Source organism: Bos indicus, chromosome 14, assembly GCF_029378745.1.
Source record: "Bos indicus isolate NIAB-ARS_2022 breed Sahiwal x Tharparkar chromosome 14, NIAB-ARS_B.indTharparkar_mat_pri_1.0, whole genome shotgun sequence".
Lineage (NCBI taxonomy): Eukaryota > Metazoa > Chordata > Mammalia > Artiodactyla > Bovidae > Bos > Bos indicus.
Window position 1 is genome coordinate 63,079,681 of NC_091773.1, and position 19,233 is coordinate 63,098,913.

General features: G+C 40.2%; 1 protein-coding gene, 1 long non-coding RNA gene and 1 other non-coding gene across 8 annotated transcripts in view; 2 read left to right on the plus strand and 1 right to left on the minus strand.

The window, feature by feature from the left end:
- GRHL2 (grainyhead like transcription factor 2) overlaps positions 1–19,233 on the minus strand; it is a 171,804-nt gene that overhangs the window by 63,592 nt on the left and 88,979 nt on the right. For all 6 annotated transcript variants that reach the window (XM_070803090.1, XM_070803089.1, XM_070803088.1 and 3 more), the window contains exon 8: positions 1,966–2,060. In XM_070803090.1, coding sequence (XP_070659191.1) covers positions 1,966–2,060 — 95 coding nt within the window. The remainder of the gene's footprint in view (positions 1–1,965; positions 2,061–19,233) is intronic.
- Positions 1,768–8,846, plus strand: LOC139187011 (uncharacterized). Its single transcript, XR_011570710.1, has 3 exons — positions 1,768–1,929; positions 3,177–3,262; positions 8,276–8,846. It is a non-coding gene; the product is annotated as an uncharacterized lncRNA (long non-coding RNA).
- Positions 6,884–6,955, plus strand: TRNAW-CCA (transfer RNA tryptophan (anticodon CCA)). The gene has a single exon. It is a non-coding gene; the product is annotated as a tRNA-Trp (tRNA).

Consider the following 19,233-nt stretch of genomic DNA (forward strand, 5'->3'; position numbering starts at 1 on the left):
TAATAGCTACTAAAAATATGTATTAAAGAAACAAGTTGTGCTACAACAAGCAAGTACTGCCATTTGTCAAAGCATATGTGAGCGTAAATGTGTCAGCCTGGAACAATACACATGTACAAACACACATATTTAAACAAGACAAGTGAGCCCTGCCTATGGGAAAAGAAAGAAGAGTCAACTCAACCCCAAATTAACCATCTCATTGGTTGACCAGAGAGCCACCATCATTCAAGATGTGCCTTCCGGTTTTGGCATTTTCTTTAAAAGGTTCTATTGACTGGTGACAGTTAATGCATTTACATTCTAGCCACTTTTTATCAGATTCCATGAAAAGGAAAATGAGGGTGCAGTTTCAGCTGGCTTTACCTTGACAAGGTATTCCAAAGGTAGGATCCCATTGTCTTCACAGTGGATGGCTGTTCTCGGACCTGCCTCACTCCTCACACACTGCTGTCCCCCACCTCTCTCGGAGGCTGACTTTTCACACATCAAACCCCCCAAGCACATGCTTGGTACAGCAGAGACGATCGGAAAAGTTGTTTTGTTTTTGCTTTGTGTGAGGGAACTGAAGCCCAGAGGGGTCAGATGCCTTGCGAAGGATTCCAACTCCGGGCCCTGACACCACCGCACAGGCTGCCTCTCCCTTACCCAGCCCAGTAATCTAGCCTCTGGGAGAAGCGAAGGGCCACTAGGAGAAGGCCTGGGGCTCGGGTGAGGAACTGGAAGCGGAAGCAGAGGAAAGCCTTGAGGAAAAGCTCTTCCTGCCCTTCCGTGCGGTCCCTGAGTTCCCAACACATCACAAGGCCTCCCTCCTTCCCTTGGACGCACCGAGCCCCCGGAACATTCCCTCGGCCGCTCCGGAGCTCTGTTTCTGCTTGCCCATTTAGGTCACCTTCCTTGGGCCTAACGCCAGTTTCATTTACTTTGTTTTACACCTGAGTGAAATGAGACACTGAGCAATTCATCTTCATCTCTAAATCATGCCCACGAACTCCCATCCAGTTTCCTTTCTCACCCGGCCTTCCCCTGCTCGCAGACAATGAAGCATTGACAGCGGTTGTTTACGTTGACCTTTTCATTAATTCGAAGACAAAGTCTTCTAACGCCCGCCTAGATGGTAAGTAACCGAAGCAGAAAACAAGCTTAGGGTTCATCTGAAACCTTCCCTTTGGTGCAAAATGAAGCTCGAGAATCAGATGGTACAGAACCCAGGATGAAGAGTGGGCACAGCCACAAAACTCAGTTTCCATATACTCAGAGACTCGTGGCTGGAAAATAAGTCTGAATATCCTCAAGTCTTGCTTTTTTTCACCCAAATCCATGCAACGGTGGATGTCTATCCTCTGGATGCACCTGGCCAGAGATTTTTACCTTTGCACTTCTTAACTGTGCTGGCACCAGATAGAAATAAGAAAAGCCTAAGGTCAACAGGAAAGAAATGGCTCAAGGTCACAGTGGTGGCTTTTTCTCAGGGAGTGAAGTTCAGAGACCTGCAGCCCTGCTCCCTCCCTTGACCAGGTGAAGCCTGGAGGGGGCAGGAGTCGGGGTGGAGTCTTCCAGCTGCTTACCTGTGCAACTCTGAAGAAAGAGGCAGTTGCAGAGGTGTTTGGGGAAACCAGTACAGGGAGAAAAGATTTTTAAGCCCAGTCCCATCAGCCCCAAGGGATAAAATGGAGCTTGGGGGCCTGGAGGAATGGGAGGGACAAGGGGCCTGGCCCTTTCAGCAGGAGGCCCCAGAGAGACAGGTACACCCCTTTGCCTGTCAAAAGGCGATTGATTTAGCTTCTCAGTAACTGAATGTGTGTGACTTCTAGAGAAACCCAATAGGTTCATTTCCCGTTTTTCTGGCTCAAGTTAACAGATATTTCTCTACTCACAGAGGCTTTTGTCAAAGACTCCACTGCAGAGAAAGGCTGTGATACTTAAAAGGTATGACCAATGAATCAATGCTACTTTCTCACTCACTTTTGCTTCTTCATTCACATCCCAGGTGAAGGAAACAGCATTATAGGCAATCTCTTCGATGTTGCCAATCGTATTAAAGCTCTCCTTGTAATCAGCTGTGACATGAAAAAAAAAAAAAAAAAAAAAATTAAGAGTCAATGTTACTGGTGACATGTATTCAAGTATCATTTTCCAATGGGGAAATTGCAACTTTGTCTATTCGGCTGACTATTGCCATGGTAACAGTTAAGGATTTGTGCTTATGGATAATCTTTTACTACTATTTACTCTATAAGAATGTGAGCCCATTCCTGTATTAAAACAGTAAATCTAGGAGAAGCAGTGTTCCTAAACGATTTGTTCATTAGTTTTATTTTTCATTCGGTTTATAAATTTCTTCCCCCTGAGTTCCTTGTCACCTACCCACTCCCTCTCCTACTCTCTTTTCTGCCATTTAATTTTGCCAGCAATGCCGGACTATTTCATAGGGATCGTTTTGTAGGACAGAATAATCTATCAGCCAGGCAGTGTCTCAGGACTTCAGTAAAGAAATCCAGGAGAGTGAAGAAAATTTTATTTTTTTACTTCTTTTTGGATTTAGGTACAGAGAATTGAGTCAGTCTGATTCAGTTCATTACCATCCACCTGTCAACTTAAGGCCCTCTCATTTATTTATGTAATATTTATTTATTCCTTTTTATCTCCTCTGTCCCCCTGCCCCCGCAATAGCTATTGACATGTTTGCTCTATATGCTTATGAAATAAATTGGGTCGATCTGCCTGTGTACATAGCTTTCATTTTCACAAACTGTGCCATGCTATGACCAGGGTTGCCAGATTTAGCAAATATTTGGACCATACTCTAAAAAAGTATTTGTTGTTGGTCCGAAATTCAAATTTAACTCTGTTTTACCTGGCAACCCTCGCTATGGACCTTTTCAGATGTAACCACTTTACTGGTTGCATGTCTAATCCTGGCTGTGGCTGCACAGAATTCCGTGGTGACCGTCAACCGCAATTTACTTATCCCCTCTCCCCAGATGGAGCCTTCAGTAGTCTCCAGCTCTCCGGAACCACAGACAACACTGATAAAAATCCCTGGTCTTCTGTCTGCACTGTCACCGCCTTAGTTGGTCTTCAGGGCGAGGCATGATATTCTTACTCTTAATCCTCACTACTACTTCCTGAGGTTTTAGCTTATGCTCACCATCTGGATTTTCCCTCTACTCTAGGCCTCCTTGGATATGACAACCTACCTTCACTCCATCTCTTGTGTACGAAATAAACACTGACCACGTCTTGCTTGGCTGGCATCATGGTAAGGTCCATCTGCTTTTCTTTGAGGTCTGTTTCACTCACAACTTGATCACCTAATCATGTACGTTCTTTTTATCTAAATTTCTATAATTATTTTCTAAAATGAAAACTCTAATTATGTGCTTTTAATAATTTTTTAGGGCTAAAACATACACCATGACCTACACTATCCTTCACAATCAGGCCCTGCATACTTCTCTCTGCTCATACTCCAGCCCCACAGTGGGGGTCAGAGGAAGGTACAATGCTGACCATACTGGAGTCTTTTTTGTTTATAAAATCTTTCGAATGTTTTTCTAAGTTAGGAGTGAGTTATGATGACTGACTTTCAGGGTGTATAAAGCATTCATTGTCTACAATATCTGACATGTTTCTCGTCAAATGGTCATTTCCTCACCTGTGTCCTAAGCGGCCCTGCGACTCCAGGGTCAGTGGTTTCTTGAGGTTTCAGCAAGTTCTCTACGTGAATGCTGCAAATTTTTGAAGTCTGCTTTCCTACAATTCATATATCTGATCATTTTAGCCATTTTCTCCTCATTTATCACAAAATCTAAATTCATGTGATCATTCGCCAAAATTTTACTTATGTTTTCTTATTCATACAACACACTTTGTGTGAATTAGACTCCTATTTTTCTATCCATAGTATAAATAATAATAAAACAAAGCCCATAATACTAATGAGCTCAAAATATAATAAAGTCAGTTTGATTTTGTTTAAAAGAAAAAACTTCTTATTATTACTGGGACCTGGACTGATGGTTAACTGCAGAAAAACCTACCTCGGTGCTCTCAGAATGGCCTTGGATGCACTTTCTGTAAAGGGTAATGTTGGTCTAGACCCTGACCAGAATTCTAGTTCCCGGCTTTCTCACCAAATTTCTACCGTGGGGGCCAATTCAGTGGGTACAAAGTGGTGTCTCAAAATCATTACAATTCCATTTTTTCCATCACCTATGAGTTCAAGCATCTCTTCACATCCAGGATAGCCAAGCAGGTGTCTCCTTACATAAACTGCCTACTCATGCCCTTTGTCCGTAATTTTACTCATTTCTCCAGGGAAACTTCAAGGCAAGACTATGGATCTTCACATTTTAAATAAAGCACACACATTTTAACATAGACGCTTGTGTGATCACCATAGGAAAGTCACAGACCATGAACAAATAAGAAAAATATTGAAAAGCAGGCACAATTTTTTCACCCACTACAAACACATCTGTGTAGCCTTCATTTTTCCTACCACAGTCTCTGTCTCCCTTTCTCCAAAATATGTAAATATTTTAAACAATATTGTAACAATTATTTTTTAATTTGCTTCTTTCCTCCTGTAATACATCTTCAGCATCTTACCACGTCACTAAATAAAATTGTGGAAAATAGTCTTAATGTCTAAGTACTATTATATTGGATTAAGATAAAATGCTATAAACTTTATTTTGCTCTTATTGATCCTATAAATGATGTCTAATACTTTGCTACCTTAAATAGCACTTCATCTAATTATCTTCATGGCAAAATAGCCATATATACTTCACTTTTTCATTAATATATACTCTCAGAAGTGAAATTAATAGGTCAAAGGCAAAATATTTTCGAGGCTTATAATTCATTTTGTAAAATTGCTCCTGGAAAGGTTAAAACAGTTTATATTCACAATAACTGTATGACTTCCTGTTTCCTCAAACTGTCTCTTTCCAAGTTGGTATGCAAAGCAGGTTACATTATTTTATTTGCAGTTCCTTGATTGCTAAAGAATAGAACAGTCTTCCATTTGGCTTCTGGTTCTTTGTGTTTCTTTATATTCTTCTCTTTGTTTTTAAATTTTACTCATTTATTGTAACAGTTTATTGTTCTGTCTTTTGCTCATTTTTCTCTAAGGGAATTCAAATTTTCTTGATTTAAAGTAAATATTTAAAGTTAAGAGATAAAACAGATAGCAAAGGAAAACCATTTTATATCCTAAAATTTTATAAGTCTCTATGACTATATTTCAGATAATTTTAAATGCAAACCTGTGTTTTCAGCAGGCCAGTTTCTTAAATTTTGAAATAAGAAAAGATCACTGAACTTAAATTGAGTTCCTTGATTCTTCATGCTATCTGTTTTAAAAAAATAGTCTTATAATTTTGTTTTAAAATTTTAATAAGCCTCTTAAAAATTATCAATCAATCATAAATTTAAAAAACAAATACTATATCTAGCAATAAAGAGAAATAAATAAAAGTGCTTTAGTCCAGCACTTATTCTAGATCTTACAAGTTTTTATTTTTTCATACCTTCTCTACCTGAAAAATTTCTCCCCTAAAAAAATGTTAGCTTAGAAAAGTAAAGAATTTTAAAAACAAATGCAAAACAAATACAAATAAAATGCGTGTTGGGCCCCCTAGTTTTGCCCAGGGGATCTGCCAGTTTCTCTCCATCATGTTCCCTTGTTGCTGTTGTTGCTGCGGAGTCACTAAGGCCTGTCCAACTCTAATGCAACCCCATGGCCCACCAGGCTCCTCTGTCCACGGGCAGAATACTGGGTTGCCATTTCCTTCTCCAGGGAACCTTCCCAACCCAGGGATCAAACCTGAGTCTCCTGCATTGCAGGTGAACTCTTTACCACTGAGCTGCCTGGGAATCCAATTTCCCTTACTCAGTCCACAAATACATTGAATAAATATTTGCTCTGTGTTCCCTATATACCAGGCAGCATCCTTACACTTGAGATCAGCAGAAAACAAAATGAGGTCCCTGATCTCATGGTGCTTACAGTTCAGAAGGAGACAGAATATAATTAAGTAGATGAATAAATAAATGAACAACACAATTATGTTCAATATGCTTCAAAGAAAAGGCGGTGGCGGCGGTGGGGCGCCTTCCCTGGTGGCTCAGCTGGTAAAGATTCCATCTGCAATCTGGGAGACCTGGGTTTGATCTCTGGATTGGGGAGATCCCCTGGAGAAGGGGATGGCTACCCACTCCAGTATTCTAAACTGGAAAATTCCATGGATTACAGTCCATGGGGTCACAAAGAGTTGAACATGACTGTGCGACTTTCACTTTCACTTTATGCCAAAAACAAGACTGGCAAGGCTACCTTTTACCAGGTGGTTATATTATTTACCCATGTCCTTCATACCACACATCAATATTTTGTTTGTTTATTTATCACTATCATTTCTCATTAGCTACACATGTATATGAAGGCAAGGAACTTGTCATTAATAATGCTGCCTTCTCGGTGTTTGACATTATTCAGATGATATTCATTCCATAAAATTTTTGAGTAAAAAATGAATAATGGCTCCATGAATAGTCTAACAAAAAACAAAACTAAGACACCAGAGTCACACACTCCCGTTTGACCTTATACAAGAAATACCTGTTCTTCTTGACTCCCTTTGTTGTTCGCCTCTAAGCCATTCACCTGTAGATGGCAAAACAGCCCTGCTATCACACGGTGACTGTCAAAGTTTTCTACATCATACACCCTGATACTGCTTTGTCCACACGCATGTTAGTCCAATAAACAGAACGCTAACAGATGTGTCTCCTGTTTCTGAAAACTGTCTTAATGTCCTCTGATGAGTGTTGCTGGCTTAAGGGTTCATGATCCTTGGTGTAGGAATAAAACTCCCTAGTGGCTCAGAGGTTAAAGCGTCTGCCTCCAATGCAGGAGACCCGGGTTCGATCCCTGGGTCGGGAAGATTCCCTGGAGAAGGAAATGGCAACCCACTCCAGTATTCTTGCCTGGAGAATCTCACGGACGGAGGAGCCTGGTAGGCTGCAGTCCACGGGGTCGCAAAGAGTCGGATACGACTAAGCGACTTCACTTTCACTTTCAACCTGTTTTTAGGGGGGCTTCCCAGGTGGCTCAGCGGTAAAGAATCCACCTGCCAATGCAGGAGACGCAGGTTCAATCCCTGGGTCAGGAAGATCCCCTGGAGAAGGAAATGGCAACCCACTCCAGTATTCTTGCCTGGCAAACCCCATGGACAGAGCAGCCTGGCAGGCTACAGTCCATGGGGTTACAAAGAGTCAGACATGACTTAGTGACTAAACAACAACAAACCTGTTGTTACATCTTCCTGAATTTATTTCCTCAAGAAAGTTTCCAGAACCTAAGTTTTATAAATGTTGGTAGCTGCAAACAGTAAAAGGGAGTGTCATGAGCTAGTGTCATGAGTTTATATTCCTAGAGCTGCCATAACAAATAGCACAAACTTGGAAGTTTAAAACCATAGAAACATATTCTCTCATAGTTCTGGGGCCAGACGTTCCAAGTGAAGTGTTGGCAGGGCTGGAACCTTCTGAAGGTTCCTAGCTCTCCTGGCTTCTGGCGGTTGCTGGCAATGCTTGGCATCCCTGGACTTGCAGACCCAGCATTCTAAGCTGCCTCCGTCTGCATGTCATGTTCTCTTCTGTGTTTCTGTGTCTCTTCTCCCTTTTTCTTCTCTTCTGAGGATTTGGCATTGGATTTAAGGCCCACCATAATCCAGGATGATCTCATCTAGAGATACTTAACTTACTATATCTGCAAAGACCTTTTTCCCCAACAAGGTCATATTTACAGGATCTAGTACTTAGGATATGAACATATAATTTTTGAGAGAGTTATCATCAACCCCTGTATCTGCGATTCCCTCCTATGATTGGAAGTCCTATGATTTGAATGCATGGCTTGTTCTTGTATGAGAGCCACTGTAGCTAAAGAGTCATCACACTTTCTTTTAAAGCATTTCATGGTGAACATATAGGCATGTCTCAGAGATTTTGTGGGGTTTGGCTCCAGAGAGCCTCAATAGAGCAAATACTGAAATAAAGGTAATCACATCAATATTTTGGTTTCCTAGTGTATATAAAAATATTTACTCTGTAGTCTATTAAGCACACAATAGCATTATGTCTAAAAAACAATGTATATACCTTAATTCAAAAAAACTTTATTGCTAAAAATGCTAACCATCATCTGACCCTTCAGTGAGTCATAATCTTTTTTTGACTTTTTTTTTAATCTTTTTTGCAGGTGGAGCATCTTGCCTGGAGTTGATGGCTGCTGACTGATCAGAGTGGTAGTTGCTGAAGGGTGGGGTGCTTGTGGCAATTTCTTAAAATGAGACAATTCCTTAAAATGAGCTGAACTGATTTTTTTTCAAGAATGACTTCTCTGTAGCGTGCAATGCTGTGCTGCAGAGCACAATGCTCTGTGCCATTCTGCCCACAACAGAACTTCTTTGGAGACTGGAGTTAATCCTCTCAAGCCCTCCTGCTGCTTTATCAACTGAGTTTTTATGATAGTCTAAGTCTTTGTTATCATTTCAACAGTTTTCACAACATCGTAACCAGGAGCAGATTCTATCTTAAGAAACCACATACTTTGCTCACCCATAAGAAGCGACTACACATTCATGAAAGTTTTCTCATGAGATTGCAGCAATTCAGTCACATCTGCAGGCTCCACTTCTAGTTCTCTTGCAATTTCCACCACATCTGCAGTTACTTCTTCCACTGAATCTTAAACCCCTCAAAGTATCCCACGAAGACTGGAATCAATGTCTTCCCAACTCGTGTTAATGTTGATAGTTTGACCTCTTTCCACGAACCACATTCTTAAAGCATCTAGAATGGTGAATCCTTTCCAGAAGGTCATCAATCTTGACAGATTCATCAAAGGAATCACTATCTATGGCAGCTATTGTCTTAAAAATGTATTTATTAAATAATAAGATTGGAAAGTTGAAACTACTCTTTGATCCATGGACTATAGAATGGATGTTGGGTTAGTAGACATGAAAATAACAATAATCTTGTGGTACCTCTCAATCCTTGCTCTCAGGTGATCAGATGCATCATCAATGGACAATAATAATATTTGGAAAGAAATCTTTTTTTCTTAACAGCAGGTTCCAACAGTGGGCTTAAAATATTCAATAAACCATGTCATAAACACATGTGTGGTCATCCAGGCTTCGTTGTTGCATTTATAGCTATGCAGGTCCTAGATGGCATTTTCTTTTGATCTACATTGATAATTGGGGGCTTCCCTAATAGCTCAGTTAGTAAAGAATCCGCCTGCAATGCAGGAGACCCCAGTTCAATTCCTGGGTCAGGAAGATCCGCTGGAGAAGAGATAGGCTACCCACTCCAGTATTCTTGGGCTTCCCTTGTGGCTCAGCTGGTAAAGAATCCACCTGCAATGCGGGAGACCTGGGTTTGATCCCTGGGTTGAGAAGATCCCCTGGAGAAGGGAAAGGCTACCCGCTTCAGTATTCTGGCTGGAGAATTGCATGGACTGTAAAGTCCATGGGGTCGCAAAGAGTCGGACACGACTGAGCCACTTTCACTTCGTGTAGCCACCTTCATGAATTATCTTAGCTAGATCTTCTGGATAACTTGCTGCAGCTTCTACATCAGCACTGGCTGCTTCACCTTGCAATTTTATAAGTTAATGAGACGACACCTTTTCTTAAACCTCATACACTGACTTCTGCTAGCTTAAAACTCTTATTCCCTAGCTTTCTCACCTCTCTCAGCTGTCGTAGAATGGAAGAGAGTCAGGGCTTTGCTATGGATTGGGTTTTGGCTTACAGAAATGTCGTGGCTGTTTTGATTTTCTACCCAGAGCAGTAAAACTTTCTCCATGTCAGCTGTTTTGTTTTCTTATCATTTGTGTGTCCACTGGATTAGCACTTTTAATTTTTGTCAAGAACTTTTCCTTTGCATTCACAACCTGGCTAACTGCTTGGAGCAAGAGACCTAGCTTTTGGCCTCTCTTGGCTTTTGCCATGCTTTCCTCACTAAGCTTAACAATTTCCAGCTGTTGATTTAAAGTGAGAGATGTGATTCTCTTGGTAAAGGTCACACTGCACTTGAAAATGTGTGGATTATTTTCAAATATCTTTGATAATTTGTTTCTAACATAATTACCTTTTGATAATTCTAACACAGTGATAAGAGAACAGACTCTGTATGCTTTCAATACCTTTAAACCATGAAATTTTTGCACCCTGTTTTATGTCCCTGGATACGCTCCAGTGTCTCCTAGTTTATAGTCAATGAGAACTTGGATAGATGTATATCCTACTGTTGTATGAAAATTGTGTAAGCCTTAACTATGTTGACTTGGTTCATGGTGCTTTTCAGGTCTACTATATCCTTCTACTTTTCTGTATATTCATTCTATTAATTTTTGAGAGTTTGATATTGAAACTCCAACTAAAATTCTAATTTACTACTTAAAAGTAATTGTAATATATAGTGGAACTATATGTAATTTTGTTCTGTATTTTCTGTAAATGCATTATCATACTTTTATAATTTAAAAAATAAAAAAAAAAGAATTTTGAAAAAAAGAAAGTGAGAGAGGTAAGGCTTGTTCTTTCACTTGAACACTTAGAGACCATCGTTGGGGTTATTAATTGGCCTAATTTCAATATTGTATCTCCAGGCACAGGAGGGCCTGAGGAAAGGGAGAGATGGGGGAATGGCTTGTTGGTGGAGAAATCATAACACGTACATTTATCAATTAAGCTTGCCATGGTATACGGATGTGGTTTGTGATGTCCCAAAACAATTACAATAGCAACGTCAAAGATCACTGATCACAGACCATCATATCAAATACAACAATAATGAAGAAGTTTGAAATATGGAGAAATTACCAAAGTGTGACACAGGCAGATGCTGCTGGGAAAATGGTGCCAACAGACCTGTTCCGTGCAGGGTTGCCACAAACATCCAATTTTTAAAAAAGCATTATCTGTAAAGCACCATAAACTGAAGCCCAGTAAAAAAACACTTTGTATTACATTTTGAATGGACTTTCTTTCCTAAAAAAGATGACGAGGCAACACACAAGCTACATGTTTTGTACACTAGTTTGTAAATATCTATAGAATATAAACATCTACTTGATCAGCATGGAGATATAAATATGGCTTAGATGTTTCCCAAAACTGGCATAATGGAACAAAACTACAAGTGGCTAAAACAGGTTTCTAAAAAAAAAAAAATGTATGTCAATTGCATCTGAGTTAAGAAGGTACTTCTTATTAATCTTAGTGATTTACACACAAAGGGATAACCCTAAAGTACACAACCAGCTCAAAGCATCAAAAAGAACAAAACCATGGAAAGAAGAAATGAGAATCTAATGAAATAAGGGTGAAGTTGATCTCATGTTAATGTCATGTCTGGTGATAGAGTCAAACTTTCCAGGGTCTGTTCTCAGGTTGGGTGTGTCCTTGAAATGTTAAAGTGAAGCATATAGGAATGCACAGCCATGAAGATTCTCCAGGGCCTGTTAGGATAGCCTCCAAAGACGTAGACTGATAGTTTCTGGATTCTCATGGTTGGTAGCCTTGTGCAGATGTTCTGTTATAGTGACTCTCAAGTGCTGGGGTGCATCAGAATCACCGGGAAAACTTTGGTAAAATGGAGACGACTGAGCTAACTCCCAGAGATTTTCATTCAGTAGGTCTGGGATGTGGCAAAGAATCTGCCTTTTTAATAAGGTCCCAGGCAGGGCTGATGCTGCTGGTCTGGAGATCAGACTGGGTAGCATAGATCTATGGCAAATTGAAATGACTGAATCCTTTTTGTGCATTCAATTTATTTCACATATAGGCTTAGAAAGCACTCCATCTACAGTGATGTCCCACATCAATTATCCATGATGTCCATGAGACAGACTGTCTTCATCCTCAAGTCTCCCCTCTTAGGTAAATGCCAGCACCACGTACAGGAGGACCAGGCAGCTACCTACATGGTAAGACCTGGGGACCACCTGCTCCAAGACCTCTACTTATTCTCTGGCCTGGAATCCCATCCTAGGACTCTCTTTGGGAACGGACACTGTCATCTCCTGACATGAAAATGAAGTGCTCTAGGGACACTAATACCTGCCATAAAGTGAGCTCTTACCAAATGCCAAACCTTCTCCTGACACAGCCTCCTCTAAGCCTCACCATGGCTCCAGGAGGTAGGTATCAGCACCCCCTTCTAAAGAGAAGTTAAGCTGCTTGTGCAAAGCAACATGGCTGGTGACAAAACAACCTGTGATTTGAATCTAGGTCTGTTTAATGCCAAAGGCCACAGTTTTAACCACTACCTGCATTTATCTTGTAAGTTTATCTTGCAAATTAAACAATAAATGGCCACCAGACATTAACATCTTACAGAGAAAAATCATAGCATAGCCTATGTGGAAACTAGCGGGTAGAGAAGTGCCGGAGGAATGGAAGTTTGATGAGGAGGAGAGTCTGGACATTTTTGGACCACTGCAAATGCCTGAGCAAACCAGGGCAAAGTTAGGGGTGTTGCAGTGAAGAGGAAGCAAAGAACACATCTCCATACCCTGCAGACACTGGGAGGATGGAAAGAAAGCTCACAAATTAGCCCTTCTAAGAAAGCAACGGAGGTGTGTGCTTAGCTGCTCAGCTGTGTCCGACTCTTTGTGACTGCAAGGAGTGTAGCCCGCCAGGCTCCTCTGTCCATGGAATTCTCCAGGCAAGAATACTGGAGTGGGTTGCCATGCCCTCCTCCAGGGGTTCTTCCCAACCCAGGGGTTGAACCCAGGTCTCCCACATTGCAGGTGGATTCTTTACCATCTGAGCCACCAGGGTGGAGATGACAAACTTCACACTGTTATCAGCAAAGGACCGCTAGACAAGCATGGATATGCAATACTTTCCATGTTTTTGGGAAGTTATATTCTGTGCTGATATTATAGGATCCACTCTATTTTAATTGCTATGGAAAGCAGGCCAGTGAATTCATTTGTTATACCCTTTTTATTTTTTTGCATATGAATATTGGTCTGTTAAAAGGTCTTTATTTTTTCATTTAAAAAAATATTTGTTTATTTATTCATTTGACTGTTCTGGGTCTTTAGTCGTAGCAGCAGGATTCTTTAGCTGTGGCATGCAAACTCATAGTTGTGGAAAGTGGGCTCTAGTTCCCTGACCAGGCCCCCTGAACATAGGCCCCCTGCTTTGGGAGCAAGGAGTCTTAACCACTGAACCACCAAGGAAGTCCCAAAAGGTCTTTAAATTCAGACTTCTGTTGTTTTCTTCAAACTGATTGTATGTGTAAGTGTGATTCTGGAATGCTGTCAAAGAAACTAGTAATTCCTTTACCTTAATTAAGTTCACATGCTTGGTAAATTATAACTACTCCTTATTATTTTTGTATATATTGTTGGAGATTAAAAGAAGTGGTATAATTAATGCAAAAAATTGCTTCTCTTTTGAAAGGTGTGGATTCTGCCTGGACTGGTGCAATAATGAAGCCAGAATGCTGAAAATGGCTCAAGGCGCTAGTACCAACTCAGTGTGCAGCATCACAGCCCAGGAAGATGCTTCTTTTGAAAAGCCAAGGACCTGTGGTAGTTTATGCATTTTATGCATTTGGGGTCAGGATGCTACAAAGAGTCCATTTATATGGTGGTGCTCAAAGCACAGAGAGAAAAACCACTGGCAGGGGAGATACCTAGACCTGAATTAAATTTATCCTCCTCTCACCAAAGCCTGAGACCGCCAGTGAATTACTGCACTTGTATTTCCTCAGCCATTAAAGAGAGACAATGTCTAAGAGAACAGACCCCACTGGTCCTGTAGTCGGTGACAGAAACAACGCTGGTCCCCACTTTCCCCCATCCCTTCTGTCCTCAAACATCTGTGTCCCTCTATCTGCAATGACAAATGGGATCAGTTCAAATTCCGGAAACAGTCAAGGGTCATTCTAAAAGTATTCACTCTGACTTGAAATATGAAAAATAAATAAACCCTAGTTGAAGTAGGTTCTGAGATTTTTTTTTTCTGTTTTCAAAACTAAAGAATCAGCTTCTTAAAATCTGAATGACTCACAAGAACTCTGAGTTCATGATTTCCTTTATATATTTTTACCAAATCAGAGGTGACCTGGGTTTCCTTAAGGGTGTTGACACTTGAGCTGATTTTTAGAGGCACTAAATGTATTTCCATCACTGGGTCCTGAGCAAACAGTTAGGAACAACCACCAGTCTTTGAGAGCTGAGTGTGTACTAAATACACATACTTCATGAACACAACCTCAGATAATTGTGATTAGTAGCTTTTTAAAATTATTCCTACTTGGTATAGTGGGCAAACGCATCGAGTACCTCCCCTCCCTGACAGTCACTTAGTTCTGAAAGGGACAAGCTGGGATTGAAACCTAAGAAGTTCTGTAATATATAAGCTTTACAATGAGCACCTTTCCATACATAATCCAGAACAAAAGGGGCTGACATTATGAAAACAAAATTTGTGACTCATAGAATTGTGACTGGTGTAGAGTGACTCTTTGGCACTATTAAAGCTGGAGTTATTAATATTGTTATGATATTTACTCTCTATATATCATTTAAGATAAACTCTTTCTTAGAGTTTTCCCATTAGGAGAAGCCTAATATTTTATTTGTTTGACTCACCCTTCTATTTCTAGAGAAAGAATTATACAGGCCTGTGAGATAGCTTTCAATTGCACTTAACATAAACTTAGAATAAGAAAAGCATTGACACTGTAACCCGTTTCTGCATTCCAGATAGGCTAGTATTGAGTTGGCCAAAAAGTTCGTTCAGGTTTACATCAGCCAGAGAAATGGTACGGAAAAACCCAAATGAACTTTTTGGCCAACCCCATACTTTTATTCTGTTTGATTTCATTGCTTAAGAATGCTGGTCCTAAAGACCTAAATAGCTGTTTCTCCAGGGAAGACATATAGATGGCCAACAGACACACGAAAAGATGCTCAGTATCACTAATTATTCAAGAAATGCAAATCAAAACTACAAGGAGGTATCACACCAGCCAGAATGGCCACATGAAAAAGTCCACAAATAACAAATACTGGAGAGGATGTGCTGAAAGGTACCTGTGATCCACCAATCTCACTTCTGGGTGTATATCCAGGCAAAACTATAATTCAAAAAGATACATACACCCCTATGTTCAGTGTAGCACTATTTACAACAGCCAGAACAGGCAAACCACCTAAATATCCATCAGCAGATGAATGGGTAAAAAAAATGTGATGTTTATACATCAATGGAATATTAGTCATAAAAAAGAATGAAATAATGCCATTTACAGTTACATGTTATGGACCTAGAGATGATCATACTAATCAAGGTAAGTCAGAAAGAGAAAGACAAATACTATGTGATATCACTTATATGTATCTGAAATAAGACACAAATGAACTTATCTACAAAACAAAAATGGACTCACAGATACAGAGAACAAACTATAGAGAACAAACTTCCCAAGGCGGAGGGGGCTGGGGAGGGGAAGGGTTGGGAGTTTGGGATTAGCAGATGCAAACTAGTATATACAAAACAGATAAACAACAAGGTCCTATTGTATAGCACAGGGAACCATATTCAATATCCTGGGTAGCCATTCCCTTCTCCAGGGAATCTTCCCAACCCAGGGATCAAACCCAGGTCTCCTGCGTTGCAGGCAGATTCTTTACCATCTGAGCCAACAGGGAAGCCCAGCATACCATAATGGGAAAACAGGGAAAAAGAATGCTGGTCTTGACCCATAAAACTTGACTTCAGATTGAAAGTAGGTCACATTCTGTTTGTAGGCACACATACACATATGTCCTAGAAAAGGGAATGACAACCCACTCCAGTATTCTTGCCTGAGAAATCCCATGTAGCCTGGCAGGTTACAATCCAAGGGTTTACAAAGAGTCAGACACAACTGAGTGAGTAATACTTTCACTTTTATATATATATATATATATATATATATATATATACACACCCACACACACATACAACATGACTTCCAGCTCTGAATTTAAATCAACTGGGATGGGCTTAAAATTAAACTCTTCTCATTAGTCTGTTATTCAGTGAGATTTAAATTCAATCTAACTATTATGTCTTTTTAAACTATGTGTCTTTTAAATTTGTGAAAACACAAAAGTGCCTAACACATCCTGACATTTCACTGAATGAATGAAGACTGGGGTAGTGCTTCGGTAAATAATTTATTTGTGTATACTGTGGGAACTATTCATGTTTTATTTCAGTTTTCCATTCTTTATTTCGTTACTTAATATGCTAACACTCTTAGGGGAAGGCAGAGGACAAGATGTTATAGACATCTAGGATTAGAAGTTACTGCCCAGCGTGGTTATTCGGCCAAAATCATGTCAGACCTACACACCCGGCTCCCTTCCTCTAGCACAAGTCCCCAAGCTTTCCCCACGTCAGTTGACATTTCCGGAAAGTGTGACACTTCCCAGTTAAACCAAGTCTAATTTATGAAAGACAATGGAACTCTTTCTCAAACGATGGTACTTTATTATTAGCAACAGTCTTCAGAATTGCTTTTCTGTCCTAAGACATTCCAGTCTCTCAAAGTCTCATTCTAGTATCTAGTAGCCCTCAATGTCAGAAATGATTTTCCAACACCTATAACTGCCCTTTTGAGTTGAATAGATTCAAAAAAAAGAAATGACTTTTTGGTAACTGGGGGTGTGGGACACAGACACACTACAAGAACTGTAAATCTTCACAGGGATTACCGTTTGATCAACCAGAAATTACAAACCCAATTCTTTCAGTAGCTCAAGATCCATTAAAAGCAACCTCCACTTTCAACCTTCCCATTAGCCCCTGGGCTGCCCAGTCACTCACCAAAGTGGTCTACAGATAAAGGAAGGTAAGTTTGTTATATGGACGATGGGGGTGGAGGGTGTTTGTTATATGAGGGATTTTTGCATTAACTGCTATTAGAATTACTCACGTTGCTATTCCTGTTTATTTATTTTTCAACAGTTATTAGAGGATTTACATATTATTTCAAAATGGAAATTCCAATTCTCTTACATATATTTCCTCAAGAAGATAAATGTGTCCTTCAAAGGAGGGAGGCAGTTCCTGCTGTTACCATTCTCCTTGGAGATGCTGAATCACAGCATCTGAGGACTGCAGGTGTGCACCGAGAGGAAACCAACAGCCACCTTAGAAAAGTTGGCTCCTTGATCTGTGAAATGGAGATAACACAGTGCTGGCCTCACAGCATAAAAAACTTTCTGTTTTTTTCTGTTGTACAGAAAAAACTTTCTCTTGGCAAGTTTTAGATTTTATAAACAGGGAAGAAAAACTTTACATTTGCCTAATTCCACACTTGTGGGTACTGCAAAGACAAGGAAGACATGCGTTTGTTCCTGCTGAAAGGTAGGGTGAGAGGGAGGTTTCCAGTCCCTGCTGGAGTGCGGCTGAAAAGACCAGCTCTGTGGTTCTGTTCAGTAATTAGCTGAGTCTCGTGACACTATCAGACTGTCTTGCCAGGGTTTCTTTTTTTGTAATTCTTAAGTCAACCAAGTAACACTAAAAAATGTGAGACTATTAGGCTGAGGTTTCACTAAATGCATCTCTAAAGAAAGAAAATAATTAGGCCCCAAGCAAAAAACATGAAATCAGGGACTTCCCTGGTGGTCCAGTGGTTAAGAATCCGTCTTCCCGGGCAGGGGACATGGGTTTGATCCCTGGTCGGGGAACTAAGATCCCACATTCCAGGGGACAATTAAGCCTACAGGTTGCAACCTGAGAAGTCTGCATGCTGCAACAAAGATCCTGGGTGCTGCAACTAAGACCCGACGTGGCCAAATAAATATTTTTTAAAGACATAAACTCAAATAGAGAGCATAGATTACATGTTTGAGATGAAGTCATGGTCAAATATAGCTAAAGATACAGGAAAGGTCCGACCAAGTAGGAGAAAGCAATGTGGCATCCAGTAAATGTGAAAAAGAAAATGGTGGAAGACAGGAAATTAAAGTATTTTACAGTATTAAATATGATAGGTCTGTTGAGTGGCTTTAGTTATGTGTGTGTGTGTTCATTTTGAAAGCTCATCATGTAAACCACGATCTCTTTATGAGAAAGTTTCAGCCTTTCACTGAAACAGGTTCTCAGAGCATCCATTCAGTGGATGCCCTTCAAGCACCCATTCCTACTTTAACCCTCTCTGTAACATTCCTTCTGGTTAACCACTCAGGGTTTTAAAATTGCCAGCAGTGGGGAAGTACTTCTCCAGAAAAGGTTTCTTAAACAATAATGCCTACAACCAGGCAAACACACTTCCCAGGAGCAGTGAAAAAAAAATTAACCCAAATTAAAGACCAGATTAATTACAATTTTTAATTCCCATATTTTTTCTTGGTAAAGTTTGCTTTAAAGCAAATTTCTGTTTGTTTCAGGGAAATAACAATAATTTCCAGTTAAGTTAAAAGAAAAATTTATTAATGAAGCCCCCAAGTTAAAAAGGAAAAGTTCCCCCTTGGTTTATTAATGTAGGTATTATGTTTCTATGTCTTGGAGTTAACCATGCTTCATGAAAAAGTCTATAGAATAATGCAACAATTTTTAAAATATAAGAAATCAAAGTACCAAATGCACATTTAGCTGGCATCCAGAAAAATACCACCAAAACTGATTGTTTCATCATAGAAGAGGACAGAGCCCAACCCCACCCTGATTTCCCTGTTAACAAGGCACATATTCCCTTACCATGGTGTTACCTACACACACAGAACAATACACGGAAGTTTGCTCATCAGCTAGTCAGCACTAGTTGAGCATCTTTTCTGTGCCAGGCACCATACCAGGTGCTGCTCATACAAAAGTTACAGAAGAAAATTTTCTCTCCCCTCGAGAAGCTTGGCATTTAGTGGAATGGACAGAATGTAAACTGATCAACCAAGTGAAAGACAGCAATGTTACGGTCTAAGTACAAACTAAAACCTGTGGAGGAAGCAACTGATGTCTGGAAGATCAGGAAGATCTCACCTAAGTGGGGCGTGGAACAAGGTCTTAGGAGGGAGATGACTGCCAGGTAAAGGAGGGAGGAAGGGCCATTCTAGGCAAGGAGAGCCCGAGAGGAGAAATGAAGGGGAGGTTGGAAGTAACCTAGGGGTGAAACAGATCTACAGATATGGCATTA